General features: G+C 34.2%; 1 protein-coding gene across 13 annotated transcripts in view; it reads right to left on the bottom strand.

Moving 5' to 3' along the window:
* Pde11 (Phosphodiesterase 11) overlaps positions 1–24,582 on the bottom strand; it is a 122,415-nt gene that overhangs the window by 11,390 nt on the left and 86,443 nt on the right. For all 13 annotated transcript variants that reach the window (XM_081984536.1, XM_081984568.1, XM_081984519.1 and 10 more), the window contains 6 exons: positions 19,367–19,538; positions 13,561–13,756; positions 13,174–13,320; positions 8,930–9,109; positions 8,590–8,733; positions 3,990–4,097 (listed from right to left, as the gene is read on the bottom strand). In XM_081984536.1, the coding sequence (XP_081840662.1) occupies positions 3,990–4,097; positions 8,590–8,733; positions 8,930–9,109; positions 13,174–13,320; positions 13,561–13,756; positions 19,367–19,538 (947 nt within the window). The remainder of the gene's footprint in view (positions 1–3,989; positions 4,098–8,589; positions 8,734–8,929; positions 9,110–13,173; positions 13,321–13,560; positions 13,757–19,366; positions 19,539–24,582) is intronic.

The raw sequence follows: 24,582 nt of genomic DNA, 5'->3' as shown, positions 1-24,582 counted from the left end.
TTTGACAGGATGACAAAATTAATAACGTGCCTTTTTTGTTAAAATTGTTTATTTAACATGTTTGATATGCGAGAAACAAAGATGTAAAAAGATGACGTCATTCTCAAAAGGTAAAAATCCGACTATACTTTAATAACCCATTTCCCGGACTTGTAACGTAAATTACTATTTAGAGTGTGAAAAACTGACTTTTTTTGGTTTGTTGGTTTTCACTCGAACAAAATCATTCGTCCAAAATTCCATTTCCTAATTTCAGCCATCAGACTGAAAAGAATTAGTCAGTATACACAAATTTTTTATGATTAATTTTATCCAAATTACTGTAATTTGTAAATCACCTATTTACGACTTATTCAGTATTAACAGTACATCTGCTTAAATCTTCCTCTCTTCATCAAATTTTTGAATATTCCAGTCTAACAATCATCAGTTTGGGCTTGATTGAATAGTTAAAGTTTGTTCCAAAAGAAAAAGTGAACATACTAGACGTGTGGGTTTTACTAATACCAATTCACATGCAAAATGCAAATTTCATTTCGTCGGTCTCGCACTGGTCTTAAATAAACCAACCAAAGTTTCATTTTAAACTTTTCACCCTCGTTTAGCGACCGGTATTTCTTTTTAATGAATTCTACCCCTTGTCTAGGTTCCTTCAGCGTGGAGGAGCGCGTGTCGTGCAAAAGGTAATTCAAACATTTAAATAAAACTAGTTAAACCCGTTCAAGAATAAAAATTACAAATTCCAAGCGAAAACTCATTAGAACCGCCCCTGGAGGACGACTGACGACTAATCCCCCAGCCCATGTTTGTACTTGCAAAATTTTCATTTAAAAACTGGACCGTGAAACAAGTTGCTGGAAAATGCGCTTTCATTATTTTTCCTTCGGGAATACTCGCTTTGACGTCACCTCATTCATCACGCGGATTATCTCGTGACCCAAGAGTGAGAGTTTGCGTTTATTTAAATGGGGGGGACCGTTCGGTTTTCTGTAAATTTATTAATAAGCGCGATTTAGAGTACCGTAATGACACGGCAAATTTTTCAAACGCAAAATCCGGACGTGACATTCGTAAAATGGCGTTATTTTTGGACTGCTTATTCATCCGTGAACTGGACGAGGAATTGGCGAAAAACAAAAGTCACGTGACATATAAGACCAAAAAGGTTCAGAATGACTTTCTTCACCCAGTGAAGTAGGTTTACATCCCCTTCCAATCACCGAGTAAATACGGTCACAACTGGCAAAGCGTTCAAATGTAACTGTTTTTCTTTTTGTTTTTTGAACGCCTTGTATATGTTCAACCGTGTTGCGGTTAGCAAGAGGTCAAAGAGCAGTTCAAGAAAAAAGTAAAAATAGCTATTTATGTAACCAGTTACGAAAAGTTCGATTTTGTGTAACGAATGAATGTTTGTAGGGCGAGCGCAGCGAGGTCCGACAATTTGAATGAGTTACACAAAAAGACATTTTCGAAACGTGTTGCATACATAATTTTTTCTAATTTTGACCAACTAGTTACGAAAAGTAAAACGTTTTGTCACTCTAATCAGTTTTGAAAAGTGTCACTTTATATGCCAAAATTAGAAAAAGTCAATATGTTTAGAGTAATTTTAGAGAAGATGGGAATATTATAAGTGTATACAGGGTGTTACAAATTCGAGGCATTAGCATTGCTATCTCAGAAACTATAGTTGATAGAGCTTGCGCATTTTATTGCTAAATAATTTGGTAAAAAAAATTCAAAACATTTTCATTACTTCCGGAGATATCCGACAAAATCCGAAAAAGTCAAACTTCTTATTTATTTTATTACCACTTTATTATTGATTATTTTGGAAAATCAATTGCACCTTCTGGAGGCACTTTTTTATGCTCTTCAAGAAAATAGCTTTAGTTTTCATCTCCGACGTTTCGTTTTTTAGATACCATCATCAACTTCAATTATTTAAATACGGACCTGAACTTTTTATTTCATTTTTTAGTAGCTACAGACCTCCCAAAACTAATGATGTGCCACACTTGTCAAAAAATTATTAAAATAGCTATTTATGTAACCAGTTACGAAAAGATCGATTTTGTGTAACGAATGAATGTTTGTAGGGCGAGCGCAGCGAGGTCCTACAATTTGAATGAGTTACACAATAAGACAATTTCGAAACGTGTTGCATACATAATTTTTTCTAATTTTGACCAAAAAGCGGTAAAAACCATCTTTTAAAGTGATTTAACACAAATATTCACTTTCATAGCACCTTGTATAAACTGTGACAACGACATGTTATGATGGATGTCGCCCATATGTTTCTACGGAAATGCATAAAAACAGGGAGTGATAAAACGAACTTTTCATAACTAGTTACGAAAAGTAAAACGTTTTGTCACTCTAATCAGTTTTGAAAAGTGTCACTTTATATGCCAAAATTAGAAAAATATATATTTGGAATTCATATGTTGTCATAATTTTTTGAGTAGCTAATTTAGTTTGATATGATTAAGTTTAGGTCCGTATTTGAAAAATTAAAGTTGATGATGGTATCTAAAAAACAAAGCGCCGGAGTTGAAAACAAAAGCTGTTTTCTTGAAGAGCATGAAAAAGTGCCTCAAGAAGGTGTCATTGATTTTCCAAAATAATCACTAATAGTGGTAAAAAATAACTATATATAACTATAGTTTCTGAGATAGCAGTGCTAATGCATCGAATTTGTAACACCCTGTATAATTTCTACAGCAGCATGGCAATTATTATTCGTTAAAATCAAAATACGCACCGTTTGCCTAAATTGTGATTAAAACATTGATTTGATTTTAAACATTATTTTAATCATATAAATCACAAAAAAATGTTAAATTCATTGATCAATGCTAGACAACCCATTACTGAAAATCGAGCTTCCTAATTCTTAAACAAAAATATGGAACATTTTATTGATATTCTGCATGTCCTTGATGTTATCATAAGTAATGGGCCTATCCCACATATCATAAATTTTTGTTTTAATGACTGGAATCGAAAGAATAGGATCAAAAAATTAATTTTTCATATTCTTGAAGAAAAAATTATGGTCGTAAATGTTCCTACATTAGTTTGAATTTGTCCATTAAATTTAAAAGATCTGTTTTGGCGCGCGTGTGACGTACGTAATTCTGGGCGATTTTATTGGCTGTTGCACGCCAACTGTTTCACTTCTTGTCGCTGATTGGTTGATAGTGTAGTACGTCACCGGCGGCGGGCGTTTTAAACATGAGATTAATGTAGTTTTTATCATCATTTTTTTTCCTATTTAGACTTAATATTTTTGAAAACAAAAAAATACGGGTATAATATTTTCAATCCGTCAGGCCCATTGCCCCAATAATTATTGCAACTTAATCAAAGTTGGATATATGGTGATAAACTTATTAGATATAGTTTTATAGTACGTTTTAGTTACTTTCCAAGACAGTAATAATAAATAAATAACAAATTAACAGTAGGAAACACTTGGTGGAGTCATAAAATACGTCCTTGCCCACGGTCCATATATTTCAATCTGCAACGTTATAAGACCGCAACGTTTGCCTGGAATACCGCAGAAATGCCCCGGCAGCTGCCAGAAATAACCTCATAACTTACTTGTTTTAAAAAAATTAACTTTGCACTTGGAAAATAATTAGAAATGTGTCGACTATGTGATTTTCTTATGTTCGGTTTTTGAATGTGTGAATTTGAATGTGACTGTGAATGAGATTGAGTATAAATCTCACTCATCTAAGTTGTTCTTAAAACCTAACAGAGCGAGTGTCAGCGAAACTGACATTAGAATCACTTTAACTCATTTTTCTTTTATGGAGTTCAGTTAGAAAAGACCATACAAATATGAAAAATGTTGTGCCACAGTTCAGAACATTTACCATTGTTACGTTATCCCATTCTACTTTGATTTTTGCCATATTTTGTCCGACTTAATTAAGGAAGGTTTTTAGGATCATTAATTCTGGAAAAATACTCACTTGTGCCACTCCAATTACGTCTCCATTTGTATCCTTAATAGGCATACAGAGCAAAGTCTTCGTCCTGTACCCGGTCAAGGTGTCAATGTCGTGATTAAACCTGTCATCCTAAAATAAAAACCACATTATAAAAGCTGTCAAAGTAATTAAAAAATACTCATTAATAAATGTTAAGACTTGTTACAGCTCATGCGTTCCTATATCCTTATAATTCCTTAAACTATCCTAACCATAGAAACCGGAACCAATCTATATGGACCTAAATATCGCGATGACTTAACCGAGAGTTATTTAAACCGACATTAACAGTCGGTAAGCGTCCATTCTCTTGAGACCACCCACCGTGCTTTAACATATAGGAAATCGCACCATCCGTAAACAGTTCGACAGCCCATTTCTGGGTCCTGCAATTGTAATTTTGCGCTTTTTTATTGCCGACTTTTGCTCTGAATGTTTATTGGTTTATTGGCCATATAGAGCATCGAAATCGAGACGGTGAAAGCTTTAATAAAACTACAACAAAAGAATTTTGAGGGCGGGATTTATTAAATAGAATCTTCCCGAAAATTGGGTTTTTTTTTGTGGTGGTCTCGGTTTAATTTCCCTCGAGGAATGTCGGTCATTAAATATTACAAGGTTCATCGGCCACCGCAAGAAAACTAAGCGGAAACGGGAATGTGTCTAGGCTCACGAAAATTAAAAATACCTTTGATGCTTGGAACGAGGGTGAAGCCAGCCGGATTTTGGCATCGTAACTTTGCACCCCTCTATTCCCAGGATAGTTCAAAAACATGAAGCATTTAACTGTAATTTTTTAGTGGTTAATTGTATTTTTAGAAACCTTTTCTACTCTGCCAAGTTTAATAATGCTATATTTCACTTTTAAATATAAGTCAGTTAAACTTAATATTAGTTGCTTTTTATATTGCTAGTGGCAACCACTTGTCTGGTGCATGTACAAGGTGTCCATTTTCATTTTTTGTTGCTATTGCAGTATTGTTGTTAAATTAGGATATTGTCAAAAGAAAAACGGTTTGTTTTTTATTATTATTGACATATAGACCAAAGTTGGAATTTTGTAAATTGGACACTCTCTATTTTTGCATATTTTAGAAGAGTCTTTAGCTATCTACGGTTCCATGATGTGTCTATACTGAATGTTTCAAATAAGCGAGTTATTAGCGATTTTATGGCAAAATGCACCAAAAATTGTGTCAAAATTACTGTTTTTCGTAGTTTTAGATGAGGGTAACTTGTAAAGCACCATATTGGTACTATCTCAATGAAATTCCTGTTATAGACTAATTTGGACCACAGAAACTCAAATCTGGTGTCAAAATGACGCTAACTGGTACCATTTTTGCGATACCCTTCATTCCTTTGTCATTCTTAGGCACTTTTCAGGTCGTGGCCTCCTTACAAGGGCCGTAATCGCCCTTTGGCACTCTCCGCCACATTTTGCCCATCAACACAAAAGTATTAACTCGGTCAAAGATAATTTTAAAATTTTGACTTTTTTTGAAACTGCCTAGAAATTTAGCGAAAACTGAAATAGTTTTATTTTTTTTTACTGCCAAACCATGTATTTTATAAAAAATTGTATACAGTGTGTCCCAAATTGGTTCTACATGTATTGGGATCTCTGTAACCGTAAGGGCTACAGAGTCGGTTAAATGGGGAAAGTTTTAGAGAATTGTATGTGAAACTTATTTCCGGTTTCCAAATTAAATTATCTTTCTCCGTTTTCCGGAAAATTGGGAAAACGTCAGAGGCTGCATTTTAAACACTCCTTAACAAAACCAAAGAGAGTTTTGAACCTAAGACATTATTAAGGCACTTTTTTACGTAGAACACGATGACGTAATTAGAAAAAATCTATCGTCATTGGTTTTAAGTTTCATACCACGTTGAATTCGGAATAAAATGAGCTTTCAGAATCTAACATATACTAACATAAGTCATCAGGACCGTATTTAAAAAATGAAACTGATGATGGTTTAAAAAAATAAATTGTAAATTAATATCTCAAAAACCGCAAAAGAAAATGATTTTTTCTAAAAGTCATTTTATTAAAGCCATGAATAGGCAACTTTTCTCCCATTTAACCAAATTTGTACGTCAACTTAAGACAACAAATTTCAGAAATCAACAACACGATCCACTGACCAATAAAAAGTTTTTTGTGCGAGTTTCAAATATGCAACTATAGAGAGCGTTTTTGATAACGTTTTAAAGACCTTGAACTTCAGAATACACTATACACTTGCATTAGACTGCGATAACCTTAACGATAATCGTGAACATTACAAATATCGTTATCAGGACTTATAAAAGCTGAATGGCTTTTTTTCCTCGCACAGTTAAATTTATTCAATTTAAAATACAGTAAATTTCAAAGGCTTTTACGGTCACAGACTTTATAATAACTGAATTTTCGGGTTAGCACAAAATCATTTCAACGTCAAGCGGTCTCCGCCCCTTTTTTTTTTGAAAGCGTGGAATTTTAGGGAGTTTTTAGTGAAGTTACGAAACATTTTCGGCGCTCCGCTAAAAGCAACTCCAAATCTGGTTAGTCGGCTTTGAGAGAGTTGTCATCATGGGAGAAAATAAGTTTCAAGTTATCCGCTGTCCGTCATTAACGAGGACGAGCTATTTTAGGAAAACGCCAAAATGGGATATTGCTTTTCCTATTTCGTTTCCTTATTAACGGAAGTAATTTACTGGTGGGGCCACTTTACGATTCCGTTTCCAGCCCTCCTCGGCCTTTTGAGAAAATAATTGGAATTTCCTATTTGTGGCCAGACTATCTAATTTGCATCCGATTACCTTGGATAATTCGCATCGATTTTCCAGGATTCTGGTTGTCTTTCTGCGATTTTTCCGGTTCACTTTCTCTTTCTTCAAAATCTCCCACACTAATTTCAAGTCCAACCCCACGAGCTCACTAGTTCTTTTAAGTGGTTTTGAGCAACGTTCATCTTTCAACTTGCGATACACGTTGTACACCAATCTCTGTTCACCGCTGCTGATCAAAAGATGCTCACCACGTTCCAGAAAGTAAAATATATCATTTGGTGGGCTTTCAACGGTTTTGACTTGGTGCAGCTGATTCATAACAGATTGAGGTTGGTAAACTCTGACTTGAACGTCAATCACAGAAAAAACTGCTGTTTTGTAAAAATACTTCCAAAAGTAGTACTCGCCCGATAAACTGATCAGTCACAACTGAAGAACGCACTATCGAAAAACGCATTCGGTGTCACGTAAACTTAAACGCTTCCGGCTCGAATTTGGGTTGACAGTCTAGTTATTGTTGAATGACTGAAGACCCTTATTTCAGGGAAAACGCCAAGTTAGTTTGTCTACCTGAGGGTTGTTACCCTCTCCAATTTTAAAGCCTATTTTTCTCACACTACTGTGATAGTTTACAAAAGGGTGGTTTTTCAAGCGTAGAAAAGTTGTACTCCAAGAATATAGTATATTGTATTATACAGAATCCTGCATTTGAAGTTAAGTTTGTTGCAAAATTACTTAAGACACTGAACACCCTGTACATTTTTGAATTTTTTGGATAGTTGATAAGAAAAACACCTAGTTTAAATGAATGACACATCTAGCGTGTACTACTGAAGTGACACTTCACAAGAACTGACGTCGCTGACATTAAATTGAACACCTTGTATATTTTCTTAATCTATTTTATATTGGATTGGTCTATTTCATATGTCACAATTTAATACAGCTAGCTGTTATCCATTTTCTGACAAATTTCTTGTTAACATTTTCGACTTATTTTAATTAAAACCATTGTGTCACATCTTAAAATCATTTAAAAATGTGATCACTTTTGTCATCAGTTCGACTTATATTTGTTCGATCCTATTAACTGTCATTTTGTCTTGTCCAAATTATTTTCTCTCCACTCTGCACTTGTCTTTGTCCTAATTTTCATTAGATACATAGTATCTAAAATTTTTTTCTACAGTATCTGAGAATTTGATGCTCTACTTGAAACAAATTTTATACTAATAAAATTGTATCTGGCCTAGACAGTTTATAAACATGCTCAAATGTGTTTAAACAGATTTTCCAGTTGCGTAAACGAACGGCGGAATTCTTTCGATCATGACTTTGTTATCATAGTTATTCGAGATGAAAAAGTAATTGGTCCAGTTATGTCTTACTTAGGGGTTCTGCAAAAATTTCACAGTCAAACATCAAAGTTGAATTAACATAGCCAAGGAAAATAATTCCTCCATCCAAAATAAAATAATTCATATTAGAATTGGGGTTTAAGGGTTTACATAAAGGTGCTAGCAGTTTTACACTTTTAGCCGATGATATAATCATTTGTTAATACTTATTGAAAGGTTTCGAAAAGAGGATCAGATTTCATACACTTTCATGTTTTCCCTTAAGTCATTTAATTTGTGGTGTAGGTAAGTCAGTATATTAAATATTGAAACATGATTGTCATGCAATTTTTCAGGTAGACAATTTTGAATATACATTTGTAATGTAATTAAAAATGCTAATTCCAAAAAAACAGCAAATATCATGTTTTTGTTTTTAACTTATGTTTTGATAGCAAAAATCATACCTGATAAGCGTCAGGAATGTTAACTGGTTCCCCACTGTCCGCTACAAACCCAACAATGCCTGTTCCCCAAGGTATCCGAATTTCGTCTTTCTTCTCCATTTCCATTAAAGTACTCCGTGAACACACGTCAAAGAGTTTGGAAACCTGTTAAAATCAAAAAATTAATTAAGTTCCAAAAATCATAATTGTCTGTATATTATAGAAATCATTTAGAATAACTCCAAACCAGACCAATCACAAACTACCTGTACATGTTAGCATTAAGGCGTTTTCGATTAGCATGTTTAGTGCAAGGCAGGACAAAATTACATTAGTTTTGCACTAAACTAATAATACTCACCAAACATCTGCTTCTGGACACGTGATTTGTACCACCGTTAACCTGAGGTGAGCAGCCTCCTCCTCTTTCGCCCTGGACCAGGAACAAGGAACCTCTGTCTGCGTGCAACAAGGTGGAGACGTTTTGGAGAATTTTGTGGCATAACGAACGCACCTCAAGCTCGTTACAAATATCTTTTACCTGTCAACAAAAAACTGTCATTGACATATCAAATCAAATGAAATCTACTAAAATCTACGTCATAAAAAGTTGCTGTACAGTGCGTTTTTTTTTACGCGCAACATAGGATTTTACGGGTTAAATTTTTAAGCACATGTCAGACCATGTAATTTTGGAACTACAAGTATAAAACTTGATGGGTGGCTGTTTCGTACCCTGAAGCTTAAGTAAGTTTACCAATTCGGCCTAAAAAGTGATTAAAAACTTGCAAAAAATCATCTTTTTTCGAAAAGATTTTATCTTTCCATACTCCCTGTATGTATGATAGGTGCTTGTTGTTTTTGATACTGGCACGGCAGGTAGCAGGTAAAATTTGGCGTAGAAAGTAAAACAGGGTGATCATTAACTTTATATCAAGAAAGTTAAGAACAAAAGAAGTATTTTTATAAGTGAATTGTTCAAAGTGACTCCATTTGAAGCCAAGCAGTATTTCAAACAATCATAAAATGCCCTTTTGACGTTCAAAAGATGTCGGGCCATGATGCAGTCAAAATATGTCACTCTACCTGCTACCTGCCCTGCCGACATCAAATACAACAAAGAACAACAATGCATACAGGGAGTATGAAACGATAAAACCTTTTCGAAAAAAAAATGATTTTTTGCCAGTTTTTAATCACTTTGTAGACCAAATTGGTAAACCTACTTAAGCTTCAGGGTACTAAAGACACACCCGTCAAGTTTTAGACCTGCAGTTCCAAAATAACATGGTCTGACATGTGCTTAAAAATTTAACACGTAAAATCCTATGTTGCGCGTTAAAAAAAACGCACTGTATAAAGTAAGTAGGAAGACTAGAAAAACAGGAAGAAAGGAACAACCACGACAAGAAAAACGAATCCTTAATACAGTTTCTTGAAATTTGAATGTCACAGATCAAGTGCAAAATAACACAGTCTATACCAAACTTGCATAAGCTGTCCTTAAACTCAACTTAGCTAATGTTGGGGAAACGGACATTAATGTAGAAGGAAGGTAAGTATAGTAAAGCTGGATTAACAGATCGACACAATTGACAATACAACACAAGCATAACATCAAAACCTATAACATGAAACATACAGTTTACAATTTTTTCTCTTATTTTGACGTTATTGTTGGAAAGTACCAAAAAAGCTCATGTGTGTGTTATTTCTATACCAAAGTCTATTTTATGCCCAGAGAATCTATAATTTAACATTGACAAGATGCTGTACCTGTGTTTTGTTGTGTCAAGCTATAAATCCAGCTTAAATGTCATGGGATAAGGAAAAATTATCAGAACTTAAAATGTATAGAAAATTGCCTGCAGAAGTAGTTAAAAAGACATGTCAGTTGATGTTAATGCACAAATCAAGATTAACAACATCTTCCAACAACTTTAGACATCTACAACTTATTTTAACTGACTAACAGTTATTGCATCAAACGCATTAGATTTTAATAAATACATAAAACAATCACAAGATTTGAGGATGTGATATTTATTATACATGTCAATAGTATCACTGTCTTCGTTCCCACGAAGTCCATGTTTTGAGAAGCAAAATGAATGAAACAAAACGTTTATTTTAATTAGACTTGGGACTAAAAGAGCCCAAAAAAAACATTCCAAAGGAATTTATCCTTTTCCAAACTTCAACGCTTTAAATATAATCTAAGTGCGAAACAGTAGGATACTGAAAGCCGAGAAGTATTTCACTGTCGACACGGGCGTGGGTTCGAAAAATTGGGATGAATAAAGGAAAAAGCCCCCTTTTCGGAGATAATCCAGTTAGGATGTTTGGCCCTGTTTTATTTATCCTTGGGCCGCTATCAAGTAACGCATTGATTTAGAACTTTAGAGCACACGGAAACTGAGTAACTTGAATCTGTGCCAGACGGTTTGGTTTGATTTATGGTGCGGGATGACGTGGCAGCTAATTTAATATTTTCCACACCTTGGGTTAGATCAGGTTTAGTTTATAAAATGTAATATTATTCGCAGTCGGGCAGGTTCAACTTTGAATACAATATTTAAACTAATTTGTAACCTCCAAACATCGCCAGTTCGATTTAACCCAAAATTTAAAATTTTAAAAAGCGATTTCACACGTTTTTTTTGAATAAACTTGGTTTAACAAATTATATTCAGACAACAAACGATTTAGGAATATCAATAAGTCATGTGAATATTGGTTTCATGTAACAGTAATAGTAATAAAGATCGTAACGTCCGAAAAAAAATGTAATTTTGAAATGTTTTAAAAGCAACTGAAATTAATTCAAAAAATTTTCAGAATTGTTAGAAAAAAACATGTTTTCCTAGTGTACCAAGTTTCCAACCAGGGTGTGTATTCTTGAAACAAAGGAAGGGAGTTATCAAGAGAAACGTATGTAGAATGTGACAGGAACGTGCCATTATCAACTACTTCTGCCACATTCCATCAATCTCTTGACAATTCCGTTCCCTGCTTTTAAGAATTAGGGCCCTGAGCGGAGCTCCACCGTGATAATTTCCATGTTTCAATTAAATTCAACTAGGATTAATAAGAAAATACATTCTGTCTTCAGAAAAAGATAAAAATTTGAAATAGGTTGTATTGGCGTCCCAAGTTTCGTCATGACAGGTTTATCAGGAGCTAAGCTCCATACGTATTACATTACATAAATCGATGGTTTTACACATCGTTTTTAAGATATGAACCATACTTTTTTTTTTAATGGGACACTTTAAATATTTATGCAGATTTGGAATAAACTAAAAATTACCTTTTTAAAAATATGTAACACTGTGGAGTTAAATTGAAAAGCAACGTAGAAATTCCTCTTTTACAGTTTGTTGAATTTTTCCAAATAATCAATTACTCTTCAATAGAACTTTTCTGGGTAGCAGAATTCCAGATCTGTAAATTCTTGTGCATCAGTCACAGTAACAGTTTGTAGTTCTTCAGTAAAATATTGTATACTTTCGGGCTCTAGATAATAAATACATACCAAGCATTTTGAGGAAAGTTATCATCAAAAGTAAGTTTCCAATGTGTTGAAGGACATCTAAATAATGTCAATTCTGTTAATCATAAAAACACTTGAACAAAAAAGCTATTTTTCCGTGAATTCCAAGTAATTTTACAAAGAAACGTTACACAATCAAAAACTTTGATTGAGACCAAGTTTGATTTAAAAAAAAAGTGAACAAAATAGAAAGAGAACATTTTCTGGCATTACTGACGACGAAAATAGCTTCCGGGTCTTTGAAAACTCAGATTTTCTCTGTCATTACATTTATACAGGTTTATAAATCGATACTTCAGTCGTGGCTCAGTGCTCAACATCAAGTTTTTTTGTGCCATAAAGAACGTCTTGTACCGTGTAACATAAATACGGTCTTATCTTTGAAGCTCCTTTTTCGTTTTTTTAAGCCCTTCTTACACCAAAAACACGAAGAAGATAAACTGAGTTATAAACGGGACGATTAAATTTAGGTTCAACCGTGGGCGGCACACTACCGAAGTGTGGAAGTCGTTATTTAAATGCCCACGTGAAGAGCCGCACTTTTTAATTTTGATTTTTTAATAAGCACGGGCGTTTTTCCCCTTCAAAGTTAAATTAAAAAATATTGTTTAAAAAGCGGTTCCATAAAAGATTCAGTTTTTAATTTTTGCGTTTAAGGCAGAATAAATAATTATGTTATACTATTAAAAGACCGGGACATAAATCTGCAGTACCTATGGATGGAACTTCTTAAATTACAATTAAAAATGCAAGACATTTCAGTAAAAAAAAAACTTTGTAAGAATAGTATATTCTTCAACGAGAGTTCAATATCAGTATGAATCACAAATTTCATATACAGACTTGTATCTTTTTTTATATTACCTAAGATATCTGAGTAAATATGTACACCTGTCATATCCTGCAAAAACTAAAATAACCCTAGCTATGGTATATGGTACATTGTTATTTAGTTCTGATGTAAATCACCAAAATTACCTTTTTTTTAAGAAAAAAAAATTGTAGCCCCAAATTTCCACTTAATTCACAAGTCTATTCAATGAACTTCTTACCAGTTCAAATATAAGTTCTTTCTCATCCAGCTGTCGCAATTCGTGCCTGCTCCTCCTATGTCTGCGACTGGGAGTTGGACTTGACGTAGTCAGATTTCCCGAAGGATCCTCCGTCGTGCTCGTTAAGAAAGTCGGCTGTCCATCAACCTGAACGCAAAGAAAGCTACTATCAATTCGAGACGTCGAAAGAAAAAGTCGGTCGTCGTCATTTCAAGGAAAAATATTTGTAGGAACGGAAACTAAACCGTTCAGATTTTATTTCGATCCGCTTAAGCCGTTAAGCTAAGGACGTTTTGCCCCAGTTTTTCATCCCCGCGTCCTTGGGCTTTTTTTTTAGGTTAGCGACGATCCGTTAGAAGAAAAACGACCGAAAATTTACTTACGTACCGTGCTGATCATCGGTTTGAGTAGGCCGCCTCTTTCGAACTCGTGGGCGGATATTTTGCGAACTGGCGTCGTGGCACCCGAACCACCTCGAGATCCACCAGGTATACCGTGGGTTGGAGAAGCCAATTCGGCGCTGGAGGAGGCGGGCGTGGCGTGGGATACCATCCATGAGTCCACCACTTGTCGTGTTGCTTTCCTGAAACAAAATTTTCCATTTTTCTAGATTTAAAAAGTTCCAGTTTGAAAGCTGGATAGCCTGATAGATGACAATGATCTCGACTAACAAAGTTTCTGGAATTACAGCTCCGAGGAATTGAACAAAAATAAGTGTATTTTTTAAATTTTCGCTCAGTGTGTACTTAGCAATAATTTGCAAAGTAGGTACTACTCCATCAATTTTTTTCTAAAAATGTGATCTGAAAAGTTTTTCTAAGAAAAAAAAACAAATAGAAAGTAAATTTATGAGTCTAATTAAAATTAGCTTGAAAGATATCATTTTTTTATCATGGCTGTCATTTTCGGTCAAAATAAAGACTAAAAAGGCTGTTTTGATTTGTTATTTATTGTTATTTTCCTTTTATCAATAATAAAATAAATGAAGTAAAACTTTTCTGACAAAGTGTTTCCACCAAATAAGTAATAATCTTATTACTTTTTTATGAAAAAGTAACTTTTTTTGTCACTTTTCTATATTATTTCATGTTTTTAAATTATGAGACATAATATGTTTTTGAGATGATAAAAATTATGCTAATCTGAAATTATTGTATTATTTAAACAGATTGCAATTTACTGATAATTGTCAAAAATGTTTCGAAAACTGTAAGTAAACTGTATTAAAACTGTAATTCTTTTAAAAATAATTCTAGGCAAGTTTCGCATTAGAGACAGATATCACGCGGTTCTTGAAAGATAATTTAGCTAGGCAGTCACATGACTACTGTCAAAATAACTGTCATAAATCTCAGAAACACGCTTTATATCGAATACTGCAAGAAAACTTTTCTAAACCCTGGTTTTTGCAACTTTTAAGCACAGTTTGACAGTCAGAGACTATATTGCTTGTCAAACCCACTTGGAGTGAGAAAATGAATGTTTTAAGCAGATTTTTGAAACCCTTTGAATAATCGAAAAAAACGCTACGAAATTTGTTAGTCAGGGAGAAAAGCGGTGTCAAAATTTGAACTGCCAAGAACACAGTTTGAAAGAACAGTCAGGGACAAAATCGCTTGTAAAACTCACTTGGAGTAAAAATTGACTGTTTTAAGCACATTTTCAGATTCCTCATTAAATTTCCTATCTATAAACCTAAAAAAACACTAGAACATTTGGTACACTCAGGAAGAAAAGGGGTGTTAAAGTTTGAACTGCCATAAACACAGTTTGAAAGAACAGTCAAGGCCAAACGCGCTGGTAAAACCCACTTGGAGTAAGAAAATGACTGTTATTAGCACATTTTTATAATCGTCATTAAATTTCCTATCCAATAACCTGAAAAAACACTGCACAATTTGGTACAGTCAGAGAGAAAAAGAGTGTCAAAGTTTGAACTGTCACAAACACAGTTTGAAAGGACAGTCAATGCCATAATTGCTGGTAAAACCTACTTGAAGTAAGAAAATTACTGTTTTAAGCACATTTTTAGAATCGTCATTAAATTTCCTATCCAATAACCTGAAAAAACACTACACAATTTGGTACAGTCAGAGAGAAAGCGGGTGTCAAGATTTGAACTGTCACAAACACAGTTTGAAAGGACAGTCAAGGCCATAATTGCTCGTAAAACCTACTTGGAGTAAGAAAATGACTGTTTTAAGCACATTTTTGGAATCGTCATTAAATTTCCTATCTAATAACCTGAAAAAACACTACACAATTTGGTACAGTCAGAGAGAAAAGAGGTGTCAAAGTTTGAACAGTCACAAACACAGTTTGAAAGGACAGTCAAGGCCATAATTGCTGGTAAAACCTACTTGGAGTAAGAAAATGACTGTTTTAAGCACATTTTTAGAATCGTCATTAAATTTCCTATCCAATAACCTGAAAAAACATTACACAATTTGGTACAGTCAGAGAGAAAGTGGGTGTCAAAATTTGAACTGTCACAAACACAGTTTGAAAGGACAGTCAAGGTCATAATTGCTCGTAAAACCTACTTGGAGTAAGAAAATTACTGTTTTAAGCACATTTTTAGAATCGTCATTAAATTTCCTATCCAATAACCTGAAAAAACACTACACAATTTGGTACAGTCAGAGAGAAAAGGGGTGTCAAAGTTTGAACTGTCACAAACACAGTTTGAAAGGACAGTCAAGACCAAAATCGTTGATAAAACTCACTTAGGATAAAAAATGATTGCTTTTAAGCACATTTTTAGAATCCTCATTAAATTTCCTCTACATGTACGTAAATTCCAGCACAATGGCTAGTTTGTGATTGGTCAAAAAAGCAGCTTTCAGCTTACTGCTTTTTTAACCACAAACTACAAACAGTGCTGTGATTTACGCAAATTCTGCAAATGTAAATTTATTACAAGCGACATTTTTTTGCTCTCATTTCGGTAATAATAATTAAAAGCGACATGAAATTCCATGTTCCAAAAATTTACTTAAAATATAGAGTACTAGACGAATCAATTTTTTTATCGTAGAATCATAGAAATGAGGTCGTTAAAGTTGGAAAATCCTGTACACAGTATTGGCTGTTAAATTTCGTTGTAAAAATACCGAATTTTAAAATTCATCAAGGTTTTTACGAGGATTTTAACATAAGTTTATTGAACTCACGATACAATCAAACAGAGGATATAAAAAAAAACATTTGACGATTCAAACTGACGAATCCTAAAATATTTCCGCCGATGTGCGCTATCTGGAATATATTATAATGCATCAGGGTACAACGGCCTTAGCAACCGAGTTCCAGAACGTAGATCCAGGAATGCCAGTAACCTCCATTTCCATCCAGTTAATATCTGGATGTCGTATAAAGGACGAGGGATATTCATCATATTCCTTTCCGGTTTCCCATGGTGTTTTTATTGTTCTACGTGACTTTGCTTATCAAGAATGTTGGCGTTTAATAAAATAATATGTCTTTGATTCGGATTTCGGGGCATTTTCGGCACCGGTTTTCAGACAATTTTACGGATTCCAAATACGTGCGTTCCGCCACGTAGTCACTGCGTGAGAGAAAAGTTTAAATGATTTATTTTACGTTCTAATTTGTATGCCACTGGTTTGTCCGTCGATAAAAAATAGGTTTTTGTTTTAGTAATATTTTGTCTGAACTCGGAGAATATTTATGTGTTTTCTAAACTATACTGTTTTAAGAAATGTGACAGTTTTTGGTTGAATTCATTATCATGTATAATGGCTGAGAAGCACTTGTAACTTGTGGGATTGTAAAACTAATTTGATATACGTTAATACATAGTGTTGCTTTATCCTTACTAAACAATACAGGGTTTTTCAATGAAAAGTAGCCACCCTGAATATCTTCCAAAATAATTTCTCTGTTAAAAAATGCTAAGACACGGCAACAAAGATTGCAAGGGGGACATCTTTTTACGTAGGATTTGAATTTCTGCCATCAGCCCCTTTGCCGCCATAGCCACCCCCACTAAGTTTTCAAATGGCACCATACCCTGTGTGGCACATCGTTGGAAAGGGTATTTCATAAAGAATTAATTACACTATTTTATTTGTACATTTGCTTTGAATTGAGACCAAAAAAAATAAAAAAAATTTTTTGTTATTTTGGTCAAACTGCTGATAACACTACCGCAGGTATTCGGTTTTCCATTCCATGTTTTTGCCTCAGTCGGTCAACTTGTAAGTTCGTTTTGAAGGAACATTGTCAATATGGTTTACACAACAGCCGAAAGAATAGAAATTGTACGTTTTTATTTCAAACATAACGACTGTGCACGCGCTGCCGCGCGCGCTTTTAATGCAATCCATCCAGATAAATTAATTGGTCATCAGTATGTCTTAAAGTTGATGCAAAAATTCATGGAAACTGGTTCCGTGACAAACAAAAAACATCAACCTGAAAGACAAATTATTAATGAACCAATTGAAGTTGCTGTTTTGGGACACGTTGCAATGGATAATGTCTTTAAATCAAATTTCCCATGCATCGGGTGTTTCGACAAGCAGTATAGATATGGAGTATAGTATGGAGAATTAAAAAAAAACACAATTTTCATCCATACAAGGTAAAATTGGTTCAGGAATTAAACGAAGATGACTATGATAGAAGACTACAATTTTGTAAAATTATGTCTACTAATCTGACAAACAACGTGAACTTGTTGTACAATATTTGCTTCAGTGATGAGTGTATGTTTTTTTTGAATGGAGAAGTGAACACGCATAACTGTAGGTATTGGTCAGACACGAATCCACATTGGTTTAGGGAAACCCAAACCCAATATCCAAAAAAACTTAATGTTTGGGCAGGTATTTTAGGAGACCACATCGTTGGTCCGTTTTTTATTGACGGTAATTTGAATGGCGCTACTTATCTTGAGCTTCTTGACACCACTGTTGATCCGACCATAACAGAGCTACTAGAAAATGATGAAAATTTATTTGAAAATCAACTAATTTTCCAACAAGACGGTGCACCTCCACACTATTCACTTCCCGTTGGAGAATATCTGAACAATCGATTTCCTAGAAGATGGATTGGTAGACGTGGTCCCATGGAATGGCCTGCGAGATCACCCGACCTCACTCCGTTGGACTTTTTTATATGGGGGCTTTTAAAATCTAAAGTCTATGCAACACAGCCGGCCAATATTGCAGACCTTAGGCAGAGAATAATACATGAATGCCGACAACTGGCATCGCAAGTCCTCACAAACGTTCGCGAACTCTTCCAAAGTCGCTTGTATTATTGTATGGAAGTTAACGGAGGTTATTTTGAGCCATTAATTAAATGATAACCGCTATTTGCTATTATTTCTGCAGTTAACAAAAAATAAACACAAAACGTATTTTTTATTTTTTTTGGTCTCAATTCAAAGCAAATGTACAAATAAAATAGTGCAATTAATTCCTTATAAAATACCCTTTCCAACGATGTGCCACACAGGGTATGGTGCCATTTGAAAACTTAGTGGGGGTGGCTATGGCGGCAAAGGGGCTGATGGCAGAAATTCAAATCCTACGTAAAAAGATGTCCCCTTTGCAATCTTTGTTGACGTGTCTTAGCATTTTTTAACAGAGAAATTATTTTGGAAGATATTCAGGGTGGCTACTTTTCATTGAAAAACCCTGTATAATAACCATGAAATGCGTTACACTTCCTAGGCTCTAATTCTTGAAAACAGGGAATGGAATTCTCAAGAATGTGAGAGAAACAGCTGAGAATGACCGATCCTTGACAAATTTTACATACCTTTCTCTTGATAAATCCTTTCCCTTGTTTCAAGAATTCGCACCCAGGTAGGTTCCAAAAGGGTAATTTGAAACTGAGGCTTTTTGAATGAAAAAGTTGAATGACAGCGTCCACTGACCAGTAGCAAACTAGATTACAGTCACGAAAACTTAAACAGGTAAAACCAAAGTGTCACACAGGTAAAGTGACCAATCAAATTATCCCTTCTTCAAAATGACAACTTCCTCTTACCAGTAAAGGGACAAAAAAAATTCTAGGTTGTCAACTGGAACCTGATCATGATAAAAGTACCACTAGGTATAATTTTCTATTATGTTGATAGTGAGAGTGGTACTGACTCATCCTGTATACCTACTATAGTTATTTTTACAGGTAGTACTTCTTCTGATGAACATCTTACCTGAGAAAATAGTCTTGAACAAAGTCGGGATGTTCGTCCAGCCAGGATTCCATCCGAGCATATTCGGGGTCGTACTGATTGGTACCGGTACCGCCGCTGATTTGGTTACGTGCCAAGCCATCGCTTACCGGCATGCGCCCGTCTCCACTTTCACCACTACGAAGCTGAAGACCTGAAATGAAACATTCTATTAGAAAACTAGCCATTTCTCCAGCCTTTTAACGAGTTCCTACTGTTAAGGTTTTGTTTTAGTGTCATTGGCTGTTTTTGGGTTTGTCGTTACGAGAGTATGACATTACTTAAAATACTAAAAAAACACGGTTTAAATTTGTAGTGGTAAAGTTCAAGGCCGACAAGTGGCAGCCCGACGAGCGCTCGTTTAGCAACAGTTTAGTACTGGTCAGGATGATCCTAAAAATCCCAGCTTTTACAACTAAAACTGGGTAATTTATTCAAAATTCTAGTAAAGATTCCATTCATGCGCTCGGTCGTCATTCATTCAAAAATCAGCCCATTCTTCAAACAGATTTACATTCATTTACATACCGATTATAGGTTTTCGAACGAAGGAAGAGAGATACACTCTTGTAATTATTGCTGTACGTGTAGGTTGATACCAATTCGCTCATTGAAATTATAGCTTAGATGCGCTTATTTTGAAAATTAATCCAGTAATAAAACCAAGGTAAAATAAAAATTATCAAGAAAGTTATCACTTATCAGAGAGGTATTGATCATATTTTTATATTGAATATAATAAACAAACTTTGTTTGGAAAACAAAGCATGGAAAGCGTCTTACCCACCGTTTAACTACAGCCTCGTGCGGGAAAGTACCAGTTTCCAAACTTGTTAGGTAAATAACAATTTTTTTCTTCTAGTTACTACTTAGAAATTCCATATGCAGAGGCTTTCATTATTGGCTCCTAGCAATGAATTGATCCATTTTTGATGAAACGCAGGATTCAATTACTACCTACAAGAATTATACAGGTAGGTATAGAAATTTCAAAATAATAACTATATTGGAAACCTGTGGGAAGAAGAACAAACAATTAGAAATCAATAATTTGGACAAAGATGGCAACAAACTTCGTACACGACATATGGTATTCTGCCAAAATGAATGTGACATGATGCGGCAGTTGGTCACATGACTAATTCATCAGAAAAACTGATTGGTATGTTCTGACTAACAGAAAAAATTACGTCACATATGACACTTCCGATGTTTGTCATCATCTTTGTCTAGCTCATTGATTTTTAATGGTTACTCTCTTCACTACTTCTTCCCTTTCTTATCACTGCTTTTGTGAACCTAAATTACATTTCTACGGTGTTGCCAAACTGTCAATTCTGCTAATTTAGTACAAAATAGTCCATTTTTGTTAAAAGGAACATTTTTATACAGTTGCCAAACTGATGATGATGAACTTTTTTAATTTTGTACGAAACCTTGGCAGTGTTGCCCAATGGACCAATTTCGTCAAAACTAACAATAGTCATATTTCTACAGTGTTAATATAATATTCGAGGGGTAGACCGCCGATAATTTTTTGTACACCAAAATGCCTTTTTGCATACAAAATACCTTGAAATACTTCACAATGCTTCGATTATTGCTCAAAATGCCTCATAGTGATAATGCCTTAAAACTGCCTAAAATGCCTCAAACTGCCTCGAAATACATCCAAATGTATTTAAATTATTTAAGCTGCCTTATTTAAAGTCCCCTGGTATTGAGATAATGATAAATCTTGATGAAATACACCCTTGAAATTATTTTTTTATGGTCACGTGACAGTTTTTAGGTTGGATTAAGTAGCATTAAAGGTCCCCTCACAGTTTTTAGGTTAGGTTAGGGGACAACGTAAAGGTTTTACCAAATTTTTGCCCCTTTATTGGACTTGGTGCCGAAAGCTTCAAATTGATTTTCTAAGGTCACGTGACTGAGAATTCTGACAAATAAATAGCTATTTATGTAACCAGTTACGAAAAGATCGATTTTGTGTAACGAATGAATGTTTGTAGGGCGAGCGCAGCGAGGTCCTACAATTTGAATGAGTTACACAATAAGACATTTTCGAAACGTGTTGCATACATAATTTTTTCTAATTTTGACCAAAAAGCGGTAAAAACCATCTTTTAAAGTGATTTAACACAAATATTCACTTTCATAGCACCTTGTATAAACAGTGACAACGACATGTTATGATGGATGTCGCCCATATGTTTCTACGGAAATGCATAAAAACAGGGAGTGATGAAATGAACTTTTCATAACTAGTTACAAAAGTGATACTTTATGTAACTAGTTACATAAAGTAAAACGTTTTGTCACTCTAATCAGTTTTGAAAAGTGTCACTTTATATGCCAAAATTAGAAAAAAATATTTTTTGTACGGTTGCCTGAAATTACGGATTATATTTTGACATTTGCACGAATCCTTTAACTGTCATAGTAACCAAGTTAGCACGTGTCAAATAAAAACACTTATCATTTAAAAGAAACAGTTGAAAAATTGGTAATTTAAATTTAGACAGCAGTAAAATTGTAAGAACTAGGTCACGTGACTTGATAATTCAATTTTTGAGCTTGCAACATTGTAAAGGCCAGTTGACATTGTCAAAAACAGTTACGTAAACTTCAAAACGCAGTTTAAACATTAAAAAATGGTAAACTAAATTTAGACAGTTGTAAAAACTTAAATTACAAAATACACGTTACGTGACGTTCAAAATGCAATTCTGCATGTTCTTGCAACACTGTAAAACGAGCTGTAAAAGCCAGTTGACATCTGTCAAAATTAGTCACGTGATCTTTAATATTAAAAAAAATTGGTAATTTAAATTTAGACCATTTTAGACAGTTGCAAAAGCTAAAATTGCAAGAGACACATCACGTGACCGTATGCCATTTTAGAGGTGGCAACACTGTCCAAGCCAACTGACACCTGTCAAATACAGTCACGTGACTTTAAAATGTAGTTTAAATGTTGAAAAATCGGTAAATTATTATAATAATTTGTAATGAATATTGTAACTAACTCAGTATTATGTAACAAAGATTTTACCATAATAATTACATGTTCCTAAGCTGTTCTGTTCAATTTTGTTATATTAATACATACACTACATTTTGAAATATACAGACAATGCCTCATAATATATCGAATTACCTCGAGTTTGTACACCAAATTATCTGGACGATCTACCCCTCGATAATATGGTACACCAATTATACAAAATTATAACGAGAACCCAGTATTTTGACGCCACTTTTCCTTTTTTTTTTTCAATTACTAAAAAATGAGCAAAACCCACAACTTAGCCCAACAAAATACACTAATCTTTTAAAAATATATTAACCAATTACTTATAAACGAAAAAAGATATACAGGGTGTCCAAGATAAAAATGCCCTGCATGGAGATCTCCGAAACTGTAATAGATATAAAGTCTGATAAATTAGGTAAAAAATGTGCAATTAGGAAAGAATATATTCGAAAATAAAGCGTTTGTTATAATTTTTTAGATATTTTTATTTTTTCAAATGATATCTAAAAGCTTCTCACTGCTCTTTTCACTCTTCTCTCAACTCTACTTTTTCAAACTCTATAAGATGACGTTTATTTGTTTTGACGTTTCGTTTCTTTGACATTATCAACTATTCTTTTTTCTATGGATCGAAAAAAAAGTACATTATGTATAAAATTTGCTATTTCTAATATTAGTCCAAATGTTCGGATAATGTAGAATTATCCACACTTCTAATCTGTTTCTATCCTATTCTGTGACTGTTTTAATACAGCATTTACATGTAATTATCACATGAACCTAAAATAAACCTATTAAAACAGGACAAAGCTGAATTAACGACAACTCAACTGGAAGTTATTAAACCCAACACAATTCCGAACATCCTTGGTGAATTCTCTCTGTGTCACTAATCTGATTCCCTGGATGTAGTGAATAAAATTTCAGGTTGTAAAATCACCCACTCGTTTGTCGCAATAGCTCTTGGTCTGGAGACTTACTGTTGTTTGTCTGGATCATTCCTAAAAATACTGTTAGCGTTTCGTAAATGAGGAATTTAAAAATGTCGTCTTTTATTGTCGAGTTACAGTTGTACACAAAGTTTGAAATAAAAACAACATTGCGCATATGAAAAAGTTTGTTACTTGTAATAAATTACAGAAACAAAATAAAAAATATAGTTGCGGAAATACCGATAATTGTAGGCTGATAGAATTTAATTAATAGGTCGTCTACAAAACAAAACTTAACGGCCTTGAACACTTAGACTTTTTCTGAGAAGTTATCTAATTGGTATATTGAATAACATTGAAACTTAATGACTGTTAGAAAATTTGGTTAGCAATAACTTTAATGCAAAATTTTGGTGTGCTGCCTGTTATCGACTTTATTTATATACCCTGCTTTACACTTCATTGATATGTTATTGCCAATTGGTAGTTGATTTCTCAAAATCCTGGAAATTGCTTGAAATATGCCTATTAATACACTGTAATAAGTCGAATATAGCTTACACGAGTACATTATACTTCAATATTGCAGGCGTGGATGATTTTGGCTCGAAACCTAACAAATTCGCCAGCGGCACGTGTCGCAAATGAGACGTGATAGTTTTTGGGGCCAAAACCGCAATTACAACGTCATCGTTCGTTATCTGGATGATTTACCGTAAACCGGGAGCAATATATGGACAGCCAACCAATTTAAACAACAAAAGGTCATTTCCCTTGGACCGTTCGAAGAATTTCCATAAAATCATCGACAACGAGGGCGTTGCTCTTTTCGACAACAAAAACATTTACACAATGTAACCTGAAACGAAACGTTCATAGTCGTCAAGTTGAAGGGCCTTTACTGTTGTTTGATTGTTGTTGTTGCTTCAAAAACGACGTCATAAACATTCGAGGAAGTTTGGAAAGACAATATCGAGGAGCAAAAATCAGAGCAAAGGGTATGTAAACTGACAAAGTTTCCAGTGTCAAACTTTAATGATACGTGCTTAAACTTTGTTTAGAAACTCCCAGATACATGTAACTATTTGAATTATTCCAGAGAACTTGTAGTAGATAAAAGTTCTTATTAGGTTGATACTGTGTCTATTTTGGAAAGTCAGAGTTATTTGAAATTTGGTTGAACACCGCTTTATTTAACTTTGACAATTTTCTGGGCGGTTAATACTGTT

This window comes from Ips typographus, linkage group LG1 (assembly GCF_016097725.1).
Source record: "Ips typographus isolate SLU linkage group LG1, UJ_Ityp_2.0, whole genome shotgun sequence".
Taxonomy (NCBI): domain Eukaryota; kingdom Metazoa; phylum Arthropoda; class Insecta; order Coleoptera; family Curculionidae; genus Ips; species Ips typographus.
This window is presented reverse-complemented; position numbering and strand designations above follow the sequence as displayed.